The following is a 17301-nucleotide window of genomic DNA, read 5'->3' on the forward strand; positions in this document are numbered from 1 at the left end:
ATAAATTTTATCCAAAAGTTTATCCTAAAGTGTTAACGTAGTAACTAGTTTTAGCTGTAATATTAATTTAGTTCGAATTCACTGTTTGCACATGTTAGCTACTTTTGGCTTTTCCTTTTACAATTGATACACTATTTGTATTAAATAAAAAAAAGTGGATTGAATCAAGTTATACATAAAACTCATGTGTTTTACCTGAACCCCTCTTATTGCAACTTATGTTTCTGCTTCATACATTTCACACATAATTTTGTTATTGACTTCCTAGTGGACACATCACAGATCAATAAAGTTTTGTATGTGAATCAAAATATATGTCAACTCCTTTTTTATTGAAAATTTCCCATTTAAATGAAATTGCAAAACTTACATTTTCATTGTTGCACACGTTCAATTAGAGGTGACGACACTGATTAACCCTAGATTGTTTGATTAACAGATTAAATGGGTTGATTGGGCCATACACATATCGCTTTAGGAAAAGGTTACCGGTACATAAACAATCTACAAATGTACGTTTTAGAATCAATTCTTTTGAAATAATTTATATCTTCGTATGAGAATTTATGATGATATAAAACGAACACTTGATTATCGCATATCATCACCGGAAGTCTGACTTTTATCGATCAAAACTTTCACAATACACAGTCAGTTTTTTTTCAGGAGGAAATACAGAAAGGTAAGATATGTTTTTTTACATATCTCAATTACTTCGTTACATTCAGATAACAATTGTATTTGGTACAGTACCTGTGAATTCATAAATACTTATTGGATACCAATTTTTGTGGATTTAATTGTACCGGGAACCACGAATTCCAATGTCCCAAAAATACAAACGACTCAACAGAAACACAACATTAAAATGTATCATACACGGAAACGAACTACAATATAACAAAGGTCATTTTCCTGACTTGGTACAACAAAAATAGAAAAAAATGGTAGGTTGAACCTGGTTTTGTGGCATGCCAAACCTCCCGCTTTTATGGCAATGTTAAATATATCATTAAAACGACAACACAACATGACATATACACGATATTAACATAAATATAATATAGATAGATAACGACTTCGTGCAATTGAATTCTCTATGTCTACTTATTTTCATATTTAGGTTGAAAATTTATTTTAATCATCGTTTCGGCCATTATTAAAGAGGGGCTGAAGATATTAGAGTCGAACTCATAAATCCAAAATAAATTGACAACGCCATGGATAAAAATTTATAAAAAAAACAGACAAATGATAGGTCAAAAGACACAACATAGAAACTAAAGACTAATCAACACGAAGCCCACCATAAACTGGGGGTGATTTCAGGTACTCTGGAAGGGTAAGTAGATCCTTCACTCGTCATGTTACTCATGTTATTACAAACCCGGTAGTCTAATTCGGTAGGTCACAATCGTTGTGAAAATGGAAGTGAATTATGGTTACGACATAAGGAACATATCCGATATTATATGTGAAACAGTTATCCCATAACAGTCAACCAACTCGTGATGGTGTCCGTAAAATATAGGAAGGGAAGATTTCAACTTTCAAATAAGAATGAGTAATTGTGGATCGAATAAGAGAATCAAAAGATTTGCCTTTGTTTCACTTTCAATGTTGACATATCTTTCCTAATAATAACCGAGAACGCATAATTCATGAATACTCCATCTCTAGCTATGGGTTTATTTAAAGGCCACATGAATACGTATCCAATGAGGTCGGATTATTGACTTGCAAGCGAATAAATAATTATCAACGTGCATTAGCTTGTTTTGGAAAAATTGAACCATTTTGGCAGCTAAAATCGAATTATTATTTCACTATTTCACTTTCATTAATAATTGAAAAAAAAAATGATCTTTTGATTTTTTTTTTATATTTCTCTCGTAGCCAGTGCCCTTTTAACGCCGTTACTATTTTTAATATTATCAAACAAATTGGTTACAGATGCGCATGAAGCGGGTTTATATGTAGCAACGCTAAAAAAAGCTGTGTAATCAAAAGCAATATAGGATAGATATAACATGTATAATAAGATTAGATATGAGTGCTAATGAGACAACTCTCCATCAAAACCTTTTGTAAAACTAAGCCATTATAGGCAAAAGTACGGTCTTCAGCATGGAGCCTTGGCTCACACCGAACAGCAAGCTATAAAGGACCCAAAAATTACTTCTGTAAAGCCATTCAAACGAGAGAAAAAAACACCGGTCTTATATTTATGTATATAAATACGGGAAACGAGAAACCCTTATGAACCACATAAAAAAAGGCAACTACTGAACATCAGATTCCTATATTCACACATCATAGTTATGCCTTTCCAGGTGAACTTCTGCAAAAGTTGAGAGGGTTAGGGTTTCAAACAGCTTCTGATTTACAAGATCTACTACTTGTTAGCTCATTTAAGAGTTACTGGAATAGGGTATATTTGGTGGGTCCATATTCTGTTGGAAAAAGTTGTTTAGCAAAAATTCTCGTTGGTGAACCAGTTCCAGAATCAAGAGAGTCCACCGATGGCATATGGATCTGCATGGGAAAAGCTGGTATGGATGTGGATGAAATGAAATGGATAAATTTTGAGAAGGGTATGTTTACACGTTTATACATAATGTCATCATCGTGACATTTTTAAATTCTTTCTCAATGATGTAAATATCTACACTTTTATGATTAGTAATCCGAAGGTTCGCTGCAGATAAAAGCTTCATGTAGCAAGGTAAATCTTTAATTTTTCACAAAAAGTCCTGTACTATGTCAAGGATTTTCCAGTTTTTAACTTCTTATTTATTTCGTTAACCATTTTATTTTGTTAGTTTTTATAGTCTTCACGTTTTAGAAATTACCCTCAGTTTTTGTATTTTTGTTGATCTTTTTTTTTTATAAATGATCAATATCCGTAGTAGTATATATTATTGTTTATTAATTTCAAACATTTAAATAAGTGATCTTGCGTGTGTGTGTGTGTGTGCTTTCCCTCCCCTAGTGATGTCATATTTAGTGATAATTTTTAACATTGCGGGATGCTTGGCTAGCCATAGAACCAGTCTCAAAATTTTCTGCTAATAGTAATCAAAGGTACAAATGTACCAGAATTATAATTTAAAACGCGTTTCGTCTACATAAAACTCATCAGTGACCCTTTTATCAAAATAGTTATAAAGCCAAACAAATACAAAGTTGAAGAGAATTGAGGACCCAAAATTCCAAAACATTGTGCCTATCAAGGCTAAGGTAATCTATGCCTGCTATAAGACATCCGTAATATTTCGAAAAAATTATACTTTTGTAAACAGGAAATTTATAAATATGACCATATAATTGATATTCATGTCAACACCGAAGTCCTGACTACTTGGCTGGCGATACCATCGGCAGACGTGCGTTTTGTCTACATAATGTCGGCTTCACACATTGGCGTATAGACCAACGTGCACCAGACGTACAGAGAAAATTCCGCATACGTTAGGTGCACGCACGTTGTATAAGTTTGAAGTACGTCGAAATGCAAAGGTAAACGTTTGGTGAACGTTATAACTCTAGCAAATTTTTCATAAGCATACAAATTTTAATCTAGCACTAGCGTTTGTCAAGAGTATGCATGTTGGCTACACACACGTATTCATTTACGCTACAAGCGCGTTGAAAACGCTACAAAAAAAGTTTGAGACACGTTTAGAACACGTTGTATATGCCTCAAGATCGTTGTACGTTTACTTTGACGTATGCAGAACGTGCTTGTAACAAACACTCAATAATTACACGTCCCAGATACGCCGAGAGCACAAATAACCGTCTCAGATACGACTGAGACGCGTCTTAAATACGTTTAAAGGACGTTTTCCTTCTTAACGTGCATTTTAACTACGTTAGTCAAACTCCAGACATACACCAACATACGTTACTTGAACGCCCGATAAACGCAAATGCACGCTTCTCGTACGCCCAAAACACGCTTAAAGCTCGTTGTGTACACGATACAGATATGATTGACAAGTTGGATGCATCCAAAAATACTAACGTATTGGCAACGTACATGGGTTTTTAACACGCCCAGTGTACGTCAGTGTTAAACGCTGATGTTTGACGCTGGTATTAGACTCATCAATGACCTAAATTATCCTGTACGAAGTCCAGAATATGGCGGTTGTTATCAAATAGTTTGTTTATATATGTGTTGCTGTTTGTTTTTGTTGCACTTCAGTGTTTTAGTTGTTCGCCTATTGTCCTCTTATAGTTGATGTGTTTTCCTCGGTTTATGTTTGTAACCGGATCTGTTTTCTCTCATTTGATTAATGATATTTGTACACCGGTGTATTACTGCTACTTTTATCTAACTTATTAATGTATTATTTAAAAGGTCACGCTGCCACTGAGATACTGACGACTATGTTGATGTCACTTTCAAGTGCTGAGGTATCAGCCCAAACCCGTGTTGACAGTACAAATGTCGAAACAAAACATAGGACTCTTGAACCAAAACAAAAATGCAAACATCAAGGAATAAATGTATATGAAGAACCTTCCAAATGTTCATTAGTGAGTGCCGAGGCTGACATGTCCAATGCATTATCTCATAAGCTATCAGAGAGAGGAATTACAGATAAACCTGAAGACCTTGTTTTATTCAGACGCAAATGCATGGATGCTCAGCAATCTGAAAAGAATATAAATTCCGCTTTCTCATTAAATGTCAGTCAAGACAAATATGATACCGATAATAAATCGGAAGTTTTTTGCACTAAAATTTCTTCCAATGATGAGAAAAAAACTGCATTTAGAGTCGATTCGAGTATGAAAAGACTTATCCAAGAATTGCCTATAATTAAAGAGAGAAATCGAAGCTCCACAGAAACAATTAAGGTAAAGTCAGGAAACTTTGAAAGCGAATGGATGAAGGATATTTCTAGCGACATGTCCAAAGACAAAATACATGAGTTAATGATCAAAGCAGTGAAAGAAGGGAAATACAAACAGAAGATAGTACCAATAGATATTTGGGACTTTGGGGGACAGAAAGATTATCATATGACTCACCAATTGTTCATTACTAGCAGAGGTATCTTTATCCTGATGTTCAATGGAAGTATTGGAATACACAAACCCCAACCCGACCTTGGGTCTCTACCGGGACACTTTGGGAAACCAACAGTGGCAGGTAATAGTGAGGAAATAGTTAAAGCTTAACATATGTAGTTTTTTCAATAGAACAAAAGATTTCTATCTAGCTATAACAACTAATAAACCCACCGTTTTCTACATAAAGATTTGCCTGTACCAAGTCAGAAATATGATTTTTTTTTTACATTTGTTTGGTGTGTTTGAGCTTTTGATTTTGAAATTTGATAAAGGACTTTTCGATTTGATTTAAATAGTTAAACCGAGAACATAAGAATTAAGAAAAAAAATGGTTCAAACTAGTGATAACCTTACATTTTTTGTGTTTTTGTTTCAGTTTACCTTTTACATTGGGTGAATTCGATCTTGACGTTCTGTAAACGATCAAAAGAAGGTTTTCCTAAAATCATATTTGTTGCTACTCATAGGGACATGGTATCATGGGTATGGAAGGTAAATGAAACTCAGTCTCTTATTGCAGAAAACAGAAAGATACCAATGGTACATTCAACATGTTTAAACTCAAGTCGAAAATAAACTGACAAAGCTACAGTGTATGGCATTATACAAAAAAACAAATTGACGAAAAAAAGGTATAAAAACACAACATGGAAAACTGACCACCAAGTTAATGGACGTCCGGAAAGATATGCAGATCATGCTATACATGTGGCAGCTGCAATTATGCTCTTGCGATAACAACCCTATTAATAGACGACCAACGCACGTTTCGTCAACAATAGACTAATAAAAGACAAAACAAATAACGATATGAAAGAACATTCAGGACACAAATTCCGAAATGTTTAGCCACATATACTTAGGGTAGTCTATGGTATGTCAAAAACCTAAGTTTTGTAAACAGTTAGTTCTTGCTGTTGGACAAAAATTCATCAATATCGATGGTGCATATATATATTTAAATCAAAATAAATATACAAAGTCTTTCGAATGAGATTTCAATCCATACTTTATAGTGCGTATGTACATGTTGTAATGTTACACTATTGAGTCAGATAAGAGTGGAGGTTTTCGTTCCATTAAACCATTCCACACCCTGCAGTTGTTTGAACCTGTCGGAAGTCAGAAATCTGATGTTCAGTAGTTGCCGTTTGTTGAGGTGGTTTATAAATGTTTATAATTTTTCGTTTTATATAGATTGGACCGTTGGTTATCCCGTTTGAATGGCTTAACAGAAGTCATTTATGGGCCCTGTCCTGTATAGCTTGTTGTTCGGTGTGAGCCAAGGGTCCGTGTAATACACCGTACTTTGGCCATATAAATGTTTTGATGGAGAGTTGTCTTTGCTTTTAGTAAAGTTTCTTTATACAAATAATTATAGTTTTTGACTTATACTCTTTACATATTCAGTGTTTCGAAATTAAAGACAACCAAAAAGAGAATTGGTTCTGTTTTGTTTTAAAAAAAAGAATGGTCAATACCATGTATATTCAAATATGGGAACAAACTATGTGACTATACTAGCCGACCTTAACTTTTATGTTTTATTCATATGAAACATACTTTACACAAAAGAATATCAAGACGATTGCAAAGACGCTAGGTTATCCTCTTACTACAAGTTCTGCAATACATAACGATAATGTCTTTTTATAGTTTGAAGACTCTGTTGAACGGAGCTATCCCATCAAATTAAATCACAGTATACAACAGATACAGTTATATCTGTCTCATTCTAGGCTTACATCTAGGACAAAAAAACTAATTTAAAATAAAAGACAATTGCAGTTTCCTAATTGTAACAGTTTCGATTTCATTTCAGCATTTCAATATGTGTTTTCGATAACATATAGAAAATATAAATTCTTCATTCCTACGTAGCCACATTCCAACAGAGCCTGCATTTAGAGTATAAATCTACTAGCTAATACGAAACTCAAGATCATGCATTGACTATCATTATTTCCTTTCTGCTTACAAAGACGCTGTAAAAACACTAGTTCAAAGTGGTGAAGTTGGAGTCATTAAGGGCGCATTCATGAGTTGGATGACAGCTATGGAATATCTGTTTAACTAAAGACAAATTTATTATCCTTTCAGAGCACCTGGGATCATCGGACTTTTGAATGGATTCTTGTAGCACCGTCTACAGATTTCCATGTTTTACTCTGTTAACTGTGGGTTGCCTTTTAATCTTTTTTTTCGTTTTTTCACATGGCACTGTTGATGAGTTTAATTAAAATTGAAATTTTCATCTTTATAGACGAATGGATGGGTGATTATTTAACGTCTAGTAGCTTATACAATACATATTCAGAACAGGAACATGTTTATACGATTTGAATATGTACCCTGCTTTGAACATCACTGATACTGTGAGTTAAGTCACAGTATAACAGTGTGTAGAAAGATTTGTCAAATTTCCCGGTAACATTTATCTGTCTCTCAGCTTTTCAAAAGTCACAAATCGATTGAGAAAAAAACCAATTCCTGGTTAAAATATAATTAAAGGCAACAACAGTATACCGCTGTTGGTAATACAACAGATAAAACACATTAGCTATAAAAGGAAAACCACGAAACAACAGAAATATTGAAGTGCACTAAACAAACGAAATTGCAACTTACATAGAAACGAACTATTGGATGACAACTGTCATAAATACTGACATGGTACATGACAATTTAAGACAAAAATGGTTGGTTGAACCTGGTATAGTTGCTATCCAAACCCTGCGCTTCACGGCAATGTTAAATAAACCACTAAAATGACAACATCCCATGCTAAGAATACAGTTGAAATGAATGCAAGAACGCTCAGGACGGAGACATAGATAAATACATTTTGAAATCGTTTTTGTTTCAAAAAGGATAGAATGTCAGTACTGCTCATTCCAGTTTATACTGTACCCCCACACATGTATTCTTCTTCTTTTGTTGCAGTGGAGATTCGAATCATACAGACACAAGATTGAAGACGAAATACAAACGCTATTTAAATCGCATGCCGGCTGGATGCATTTAGAATTTAAGCCGCTACTGTTCATAAATTCCTTAAATCCTGAAGACCCAGAAATAATCGAACTACAACACCGTATTTTAGAAAAAGCGACTCAGCATCCACTATGGGGGGACGAAATGCCAACCAAATGGATTCCACTAGATCTGCAGTTGACAAGGAAAGCTGAAGAAGGTATTAATGTCATAACACGGAAGCAACTAATGTCTTTAAATTCTAAAAATGAGTCAATGGAGTTATCTGAAAAGCAAATTGAAACATTTCTGGAAGTTCAACATTCAATTGGAAAGCTTCTGTATTTCAATGTAGAAAATCTCCGTGACCATATCATTATATCACCAGTGTACTTAGTGGAAGTTTTGACGTCATTAGTGACAGCAAAACAGTTTTGGCCGAAAAGAGAGGATTTTCCTAGAATCTTGAAGAACCTGCAAACAACTGGATACATTGATAAGAAGGATATATATTACTTGTGGACACAAGAGGAGTTCATTCATATTCTGAAATACAAGGAATACATGATCGATCTGTTAGTACATTTAGATGTAATCATCGCTCCGAGAACTAGCTTTGAACTTTCCAGTAGCCCATTAAGAGATGTTTCGCGTTTTCTTGTGCCATGTATGATAACCAAAACAAACGACACAAAGTATTTGGAAAAGTTTCGGAATTATAATAATTCAATTGTCATGGCCTATAAATTTATAGAAGAAATCATACCGCCGGCATTGTTATACCGATTCCTTGGCTCCATTGTTACTATGTGGCACGTAAAGAAATATGCATGTACAGAGAGTAATAGCGAAAAACCAATGCTTTTCCGTGATCTTTATGTAGTTGAAACTGGCAACAGTCACGAAATTGCTGTCCAGGTGAAAGGAAACAGAGTCGTGGTTTCACTTGTACATACAGTGAACAAGGAGAATATTATCCCAACTCTAGCTTCTTCTATTCAAGAATGTCTTACCACTTCAATGCATGGAGTTTGCGAATTTTACTCAACTTTATCTGATTCTCAAACTAGTTCAGAACATCAGCCAATGCCATTCAAAATCGAATTTGGTGTATTTTGCAAGTCAGATATATGTTTTTTTCATCACAATGAAATACGTCTAAACTCGCCGTGGTTTTGTAGTCAGCACAGCAAGAATAACGAAGTTGGATTCCTTCAAGCTTGGTTTTCTGAAAAGGTAGATAAACATCTAAACTGGAAAAGATTAAATATATGATCAGAATATAAGTCATATTATCCTTCTTATTATGTAGTCTATTATGTGATAGAAATAATTACAAACAATTACAAACAAATGTATAATCACACTGTACTTCAATAAGGCTTGGAATTTTTGAAATATGAAGTGAACAAAAAAATAGTAAGGAAGATAAGGGGGTAATCTAAAAACCACAAACGAAATACAAAGTACATAATGGTTGAGTAAAAAAAATACCAAACAGTAATGAGGGAATAAAACTAGCTATTAAACAACATTATATGACACCTTCTTACGGTGGATTTTACAAAACTAACTTCGTTGTAATTTTGAACGAAAACATTCTTTATCAAGAGTTTATATCTCTCTATTCCAGGAACCTTCAGATCACTGCCACAACAATTGCAAAGGTAAGTGTATCAACATGACAGTATTTCACACGTACCCTTAATATATGATTTAGCTAAAAAAGGGGACTAATGTCGAACTCATTTCAATTTTATAATTATGAGTAATTTACTTACTTAGGTCCTATTTTGAACACAGAATTTACACATATTTGTATCGATATTGACAAAGGTACGTAACTTCAAAGTAGAATCTATGACAAACATGACAAAAACGAGGCAAAATATACCAGTTGGATATACAAACTAATATATCAAAAAATAAATGGAAAACGCTATATAGGGCTAGAAAAAAAAGACCAAAAGACAAACTAAAGTACACAAACCACAACATAGAAAACTACAAAAAGAGGAACACGAAACCAACCGGAAACAAAAAGGCTTGATTTCAAGTGCTCCGGAAGGGTAAAAAGATCGTTCTCCACATGTGACACTGGCCATGTAACTCGTGCTATTACAAACTCGGTAGTAAAACTAAGTCAGAAGGTCCTTTAAGAGAAAAAGGGACGCAATAAGTTACAATATAAGAACATATCCGCTACTATCTTTGAAACATTATGTTCAATAACGGTCACCAAATAAAACTGGCGATGACGTCCGTAAAACTTACGAAGGGATGATTTTAACTTCACAACTTGGAACACTTGTTTTATTTGCTTCCTATTGAGCAGCAATTGTTGTGATTAATTCACCCTTCCGGAGCAACTAAGATCACCCAAACATATGTGTGGGATTTGTTTGCTTAGTTTTTAGTTTTCTGTGTTTTGTCTTGTGTACTTTTATTTGCATTTGTCTGTTTATCTTTTTTCTCTTTTAGCGATGACGTTGTTTTGTTTTAAATATATTGATTTTAATGTCACCCGGTATCTTTTGTCCTTCTGTTATAAATAATTTTGTTTCCAATTCATCAGCAGAAACAATCGATTTGTTCGATCTTATGGTGTTTACATATATCTATTAATTTTGCCATTTGATTAGGGATTTTTATTTTTTATACATTGGGTATTAAGAAGTAAACAAACAGTAAGTAGTGCTTTGAATCGAATATTCACAATCTATTTAATGTCACCCGGTATCTTTTGTCCTTCTGTTATAAATAAATTTGTTTCCAATTCATCAGCAGAAACAATCCATTTGTTCGATCTTATGGTGTTTACATATATCTATTAATTTTGCCATTTGATTAGGGATTTTTTTTTTTATACATTGGGTATTAAGAAGTAAACAAACAAGTAAGTGCTTTGAATCGAATATTCACAATCTAAATAATATGGAACACAGTCTATTACAGATATATCATCGAAACCATATTCTTCACAGCACAAACAAGGGTATTATCAAACACACGAATTATCTAATTTCTCAAATTCAGCTTACAAATGTTCGCTATTTATTAAGCGATGACAGTTATATATATTGTGTGTGCTTATGTATGTGTTTTGAAATGTTTGAACGTACTTACAAGTATTACAATTTATATTTAGGACTTGGGACAATGACACAAGAACAGTGTCCATCGGACAAACACCTGAGAAGACTGGTTAAAGAGCTATCTCCGGGGAAGTGTCGAGAACTGGCAATCGAACTCGGACTAGAAGTTCATGAATGGGAAAATTTTGAAACCCAATTTCAGCATCAAATTTCAGATGATTTTAAATTCGTAGCAGTGCAGTCTTGCGCGGAAAAAAATGAGAACTTTACATTTCATATGCTTGTTAGTGTCTTGGAAAAACTAAAGCTTAGTCATCATCTTCTTTGTAAGGTAAGACTGTTTTTTAATTTTATTGAACTATTGAAAATATGTGGAAATCAACAGCACTTATTTAATTTCTTTCATTTCAGTCGTTTGGTAAAATTTAACAGATTAATTTGAAAACCTTACACCTTATTTGAACAATACCAAAATACAATAAAGAATTACCAGGTATGTTAGGTATACCCCAATCAGACTATAACAGAAAGAAGACGTGTAAATTAACTTCAGCTTGCCATGTACAGATCATCGTTCTTTCATTAAAGTACACATTAAAATGGTAAATCATTCATTAAAACACCTTGAATGTTTGCAAGTTATAATTGCCGCATTTTTGTGCCTGTCCTTAGACACAAACCTCTAGCCTTTTTTTTTTCTTTTTTTTTAATTTTAGTTCATTTATATATTTCAGAGTTTAGAGTGACGTCAATTGTCACAAAAAAGTACACATTTGTGCTTATGGCCTAGCTAAAGTCCGTCTCCGAGTTAGGGAGTTTCTCCCTGTGTTGACGACCCGTTGATGGCGATGGGCTATTATCTGATATCTGGTCGGGTGCATGTCTCTATGACACATTCCCCATTTCCATTCTTAATTTGATTTTCCTAGCGTATTTTGTCACAAGTGTTTTCTGTGTCTGTTACATTTTAATATTATGTTTCTGTTTTTTCGTTGTTCTCTTATATTTGATGTGTTTCAGTTTTAGTTGGTATAAAATAAAATTTAGAATGGAAATGGGGAATGTATCAAAGAGAAAACAACCCGACCATTGAAAAAAACAACAGAAGAAGGTTACCAACAGGTCTTCAATGTAACGAGAAATTCCCGCACCCGGAGGCGTCCTTTTGCTGGCCCCTCAACAAATATATACTAGTTCAGTGATAATGAACGCCATACTAATTTCCAAATTGTACACAAGAAACTAAAATTAAAATAATACAAGACTAACAGAGGCTCCTGACTTGGGACAGGCGCAAAAATGTGGCGGGGTTAAACATGTTTATGAGATCTCAACCCTCCCCCTCTACCTCTAGCCAATGTAGAAAAGTAAAGGCAAAACAATACGCACATCTAAAATTCAATTCAAGAGAAGTCCGAGTCTGATGTCAGAAGATGTAACCAAAGAAAATAAACCAGATGACAATTTTACATAAATAACAACAGACTACTAGCAGTTAATTGACATGCCAGCTCCCGACTTCAATTAAACTGATTGAAATATTATGATTTCATCATATGAATATCAGGCACAATCCTTCCCGTTAGGGGTTAAGTATCATACCATCATAAAATATATGAGAAGAACCTAACCCGTGTCATGCCAACAACTGATTTTTTAATAAATGTGTTTAGTTCAAATGCAAAGACCCTATAAGTGAATCAATATTAATGCCAAAATATGCAATCTTTGATGACCTGACAACAGTATCGTAGCTATATCCCTTCTTAATAAGTCTATTTAAGAGTTTTAGTAGTTTCTGTGGTGAATACAGACATTTTTGTGCTTTAGAAAGAATATTTATATAAAAAAAATTGGATGTGAAATACCTAAACGTATAAGAAGTCTGCATTTTGAGCTATAGTTATGAATGACGTCCTTGTACCGATGATAAAATTTAGTAAATGTTTTGACTAGTTTGTGATATCGAAAACCCTGGTGTAATATTTTTTTAGTAATACATAAATTTCTCTCGTAAAATTTCTAACACATTGTTACATACACGAGCCGTAACCCGGATTAGGTTTTCTTAATTGAATTATGAATTGCGAACAGAAGTATACTAATGTTGCCTTTATTTACTTAATTCTTAAAAAAAAATCTTATGTGTGGATTCTATTAATTTGTCACTGGCAATTCGTCTATTCACGACAACTCATGTCTTGCGTAAACAATCTCACGTCGTGCATCTTTGATGATTTGTTTTAATGATGTCTTTCCATTTTAGGTTTTTAGAGATGTGAATCCAGTTGTGTCAGGTATTACATGTTATCTATTTTAATCTATACTTCTTATACATAAATATGGTCTTTATTGCTAATTAGATATAGGAAGATGTGGTATGAGTGCCAATGAGACAACTCTCCATCCAAATAACGAATCTGTATTCAAACATTTACGTGCAATCCCAAGACAAATCTAATAGACAATTGATACATTCACGTCTCCTATCAGTAATTGATAAAACCTTTCAAAATTATAGGTACTCAATGCACTTTCATTTGGTACATTGTTCGGCCTTTTAAAGTTTTTTTTTACAGAGCGTCAGTGACGAGCCTTATGTAGACGAAATACGCGTCTTCCTTTCAAATGTTAATACTCGTACATGTATCTATGGTGATTTTATTTGTCGTCCATGATTGTAAAGCAGAAATAAATACCTACCACCTCATTGGGGTTTGTCACTTGTTTCAGTAAATATATTATAAAGCAGCATACGAACTTTCTGTACAAGTCTCATATCTCCGGGATATTAAACATAGTGTCTAGTTGACATAGAATACCTGAAAACTCAAATCTAAATTCAAGGGATCGCGTCGCTACGAACTATTTTCCTTGTCTCAATGCGAGCATAACCCAGACATTTAGGTAACATTTTTCATAACCATAACCAATACATGCAGCCTAACCTTAGCCCTGAGCATAATCATAATACTAAACTAACTATATCACTTGTTGATACCTTTCAATCAAATCAAGAAAAAAAATCATCATGTCCTTTCCCCTTCCGAATATCCAATAACGATCGTCCCAATTGATTTACAAAGAGTTCCGTATTGAAGCCAATAATGAAGAACGAGATGATTACAATTACAAAGTATTATGCCTAACATCTGTCATGTTTCACTTTGATAAAACAACAGAAATTTAGCCACAGCAGACGAGGTATAACAACGATTGTTACTACTTTCTTGCAGGTTTTAGCATAAGAAATGTTTCTTTAACATAGATTACAAAGATTAGCATGTACATAAGTTTTTCAGTTGACCAAACTATGCTTTTATTATTAATTTTGGTCTGCTTCAAAAATATCAAAAGTACTAGCACTTATTTTATTCATTGTTTAGGTATACCAGAAGTTACTTTGAACAAACCTCCATCAAACAACGTACTTTTGGATTTGTCAAACCATATTGGAAATAGTACTATGCAACTTGCCATCGAGCTTGATCTAGATTCATCTACTTTTCAACAAATACAGTATAAACATAAAAACAAACTACTGGAACAGACTAAGGAGATTCTGCAGATCTGGAGTAAGAAGCAGCAACCAAAACCAACATTGCTTTTGTTAATTAAAGCTCTGCACAGAATTGGGAAAATGAGTGCATTGAGAGGAGTGAGATTTTAAAATCGAATTACAACAAACATAATGGATATCAATGAAGTATGATAATTCTGATAAGACTCGCTTCATTACTCTTATTTTATATGTATATATTGCTTTACATTGCTTTGAATGCATAAAAAAATCCCATGAAATATTTTCTCATTTCCTCAAAATAAAGTTTTATTTACTTTTTGTCGATATTTCAGTCCCCAGACATACATATATCGCTCTCATGATATATCATTAAACTCATCGACTGAAAACATGTCGATCCTTTGGCAATTAATATTCTGTTCAAATCTAAAATATTCCTTTGACATAAAAATCATTAAACCCGCGGACATGTTAATCACCTGTCCTGTTAATAACCTGACCTGTTAATTACCTGACCTGTTAATTACCTGACCTGTTCATAACCTGACATTTTAATTACCTCACCTGTTAATAACCCGACCTGTTAAAAACCTGACCTTGTCTTACACTGACCTGTTAACAACATGACCCTGTTTTACACTGACCTGTTAAAAACCTGACCTTGTCTTACACTGACCTGTTAACAACATGACCCTGTTTTACACTGACCTGTTAATAACCTGATCTTGCCTTACACATTGACCTGTTAATAACCCGACTTGCCTTACACATTGACCTGTTACATGTAATTACCTGACCTTGCCTTACACTGGACCTGTTAATAACCTGACCTTGTATTACACTGACCAGGGTTGAGTTCAATATCGTATCAGCTACGTAGCTGCTATCAATACTTATGAAACAACTAGTCTATAGCTTCACGTTCAATAGTCAAAATCTACGTAGCACTACGTAGCTGCTACGATATTGAACACAGCCCTGTTAATAACATGACCTTGTCTTACACTGACCTGTTAATAACCTGATATTGCCTTACACATTGGCCTGTTAATACTCGACCTTGCCTTACACATTGACCTGTTAATTACCTGACCTTGCCTTACAGTGGACCTGTTAAATACCTGACCTTGCCTCACATGGTTTCTATTATACATTGAACTGTTTCTTAATTGTAAATGGTCAATTAGATTTTAAATGTGTCCCGGCGGTAAAACTCAGTATATATCTAAGGAAATGTGATATTGTATGACTGTCCCTCCCACCTATAGATCAAAGACCAACTTGTAGGCAACCATAGGTCACTGTATGGCAAAACTCGTACCAAATAGTAATCTTTAAGAGGTCCCGTCATGACAAAATGTAAAATGAATTCAAACAAGAAAATCAACTCCATGATTTAAAAGTTGTACATACTATAATAGAAATAACAAAACGAAAAAGAGATATGATAAGCACAAAAATGGTTTCAGATCGTCGAGCTAAAATTAAGGGACATGAAATGCCAAATTTGTTCGCGAGGTTATCTTTGGTGTTTCTCTTGTACCAAACCCTGATCGTCCTTAAAGGCTTAAATAAAGTGAAAGATTCTAACTATCGAAAACAAACATCCCCCGATATTTTCCTTTTCAAAATAATTTCATTATAACGTAGAATTACAGTAGTTCTTAAACAGTTTGATAAAAGGCAGGAAATTAACCTAGCATTTGCTTTCAAATGACTGTGCTCTATTTTAAAAATCAAGATTGAATACACATAAATTCGGCTCACACTTCACCATGTTCCCAAACGTGAATCCCAAACGGAGCAATATCGATATTATAATTACTATGTTCATGATGTTAGCGTCTTTGGCAGAAGGTAGAACATGTCTGGAGTTTATATTAGCTAACCATCGCGACTATTTAAATTTGCATGTCGCCTGAAGCCATTTTGTTAGTTCCTTTTGTTATAGATATCACTCTGATGTTTTTACATATGTGCTTTTTTTAAGAATCAGTTGAAGCACTGATTTTTTATTTTTTATCTTTTATTTGTTTGTATATGTTTTGGTATTTAATCAATATTTTGGCTTTTGGTTATTGCTTTACAAAAAATAAAAGTTGAACTTTTTTCAGACTCGTCTCGTTATTATTTTATTCTGTAGCCATAATAGGAGTCGATAATCACACATATCATTCTAAATCTTTCATATACATGTACTCTCAGATCAGACTTTTAAGGTTTTTTTTGTTGAGAGGGATGTATATATTCCTTACAACGTCTGGCCTGTGTTTGTCCTGCTTCATGTCGATCTTAATAGTTATCTTCAAATTAGAAGATGTGGTATGATTGCTAATGAAACAAATTTCACCAGAAACCAAATGTTAGTCAAAAACAAACTACCAACGATATTGCCGAAAAAGCAAAAAGTAAAATACCAAAAATACCCAATTTCGAGGAATATTCAAAAACATCCGAATCAAATGGTAAAATCAAAAACCAAACACATCAAACGAATTGATAACAACTGTCATATTCCTGATTTAGAACAGACAACAACTATAAGTCACCATACGACATTCTTATGTAGAAAATAGTTGACAAAACCTGGTTTTAAAGCTAGCTTAACATCTCACTTGTATGACA

At 33.8% G+C, this 17301-nt stretch overlaps 1 protein-coding gene across 1 annotated transcript in view; it reads left to right on the plus strand.

Annotated features, from left to right (window-relative positions):
- LOC134696182 (uncharacterized) overlaps positions 1 to 16262 on the plus strand; it is a 29047-nt gene extending 12785 nt beyond the window's left edge. The window contains exons 7-15 of the mRNA XM_063557840.1: positions 667 to 682; positions 2334 to 2594; positions 4367 to 5164; positions 5462 to 5577; positions 8029 to 9294; positions 9692 to 9725; positions 11207 to 11484; positions 13420 to 13450; positions 14540 to 16262. Of these exons, the coding sequence (XP_063413910.1) occupies positions 667 to 682; positions 2334 to 2594; positions 4367 to 5164; positions 5462 to 5577; positions 8029 to 9294; positions 9692 to 9725; positions 11207 to 11484; positions 13420 to 13450; positions 14540 to 14823 (3084 nt within the window). The 3' untranslated portion in view covers positions 14824 to 16262. The remainder of the gene's footprint in view (positions 1 to 666; positions 683 to 2333; positions 2595 to 4366; positions 5165 to 5461; positions 5578 to 8028; positions 9295 to 9691; positions 9726 to 11206; positions 11485 to 13419; positions 13451 to 14539) is intronic.
- Positions 16263 to 17301: the final 1039 nt, after the last annotated feature.

The sequence above is a fragment of the Mytilus trossulus genome, chromosome 14 (assembly GCF_036588685.1).
Source record: "Mytilus trossulus isolate FHL-02 chromosome 14, PNRI_Mtr1.1.1.hap1, whole genome shotgun sequence".
In the NCBI taxonomy this organism is placed as follows: domain Eukaryota; kingdom Metazoa; phylum Mollusca; class Bivalvia; order Mytilida; family Mytilidae; genus Mytilus; species Mytilus trossulus.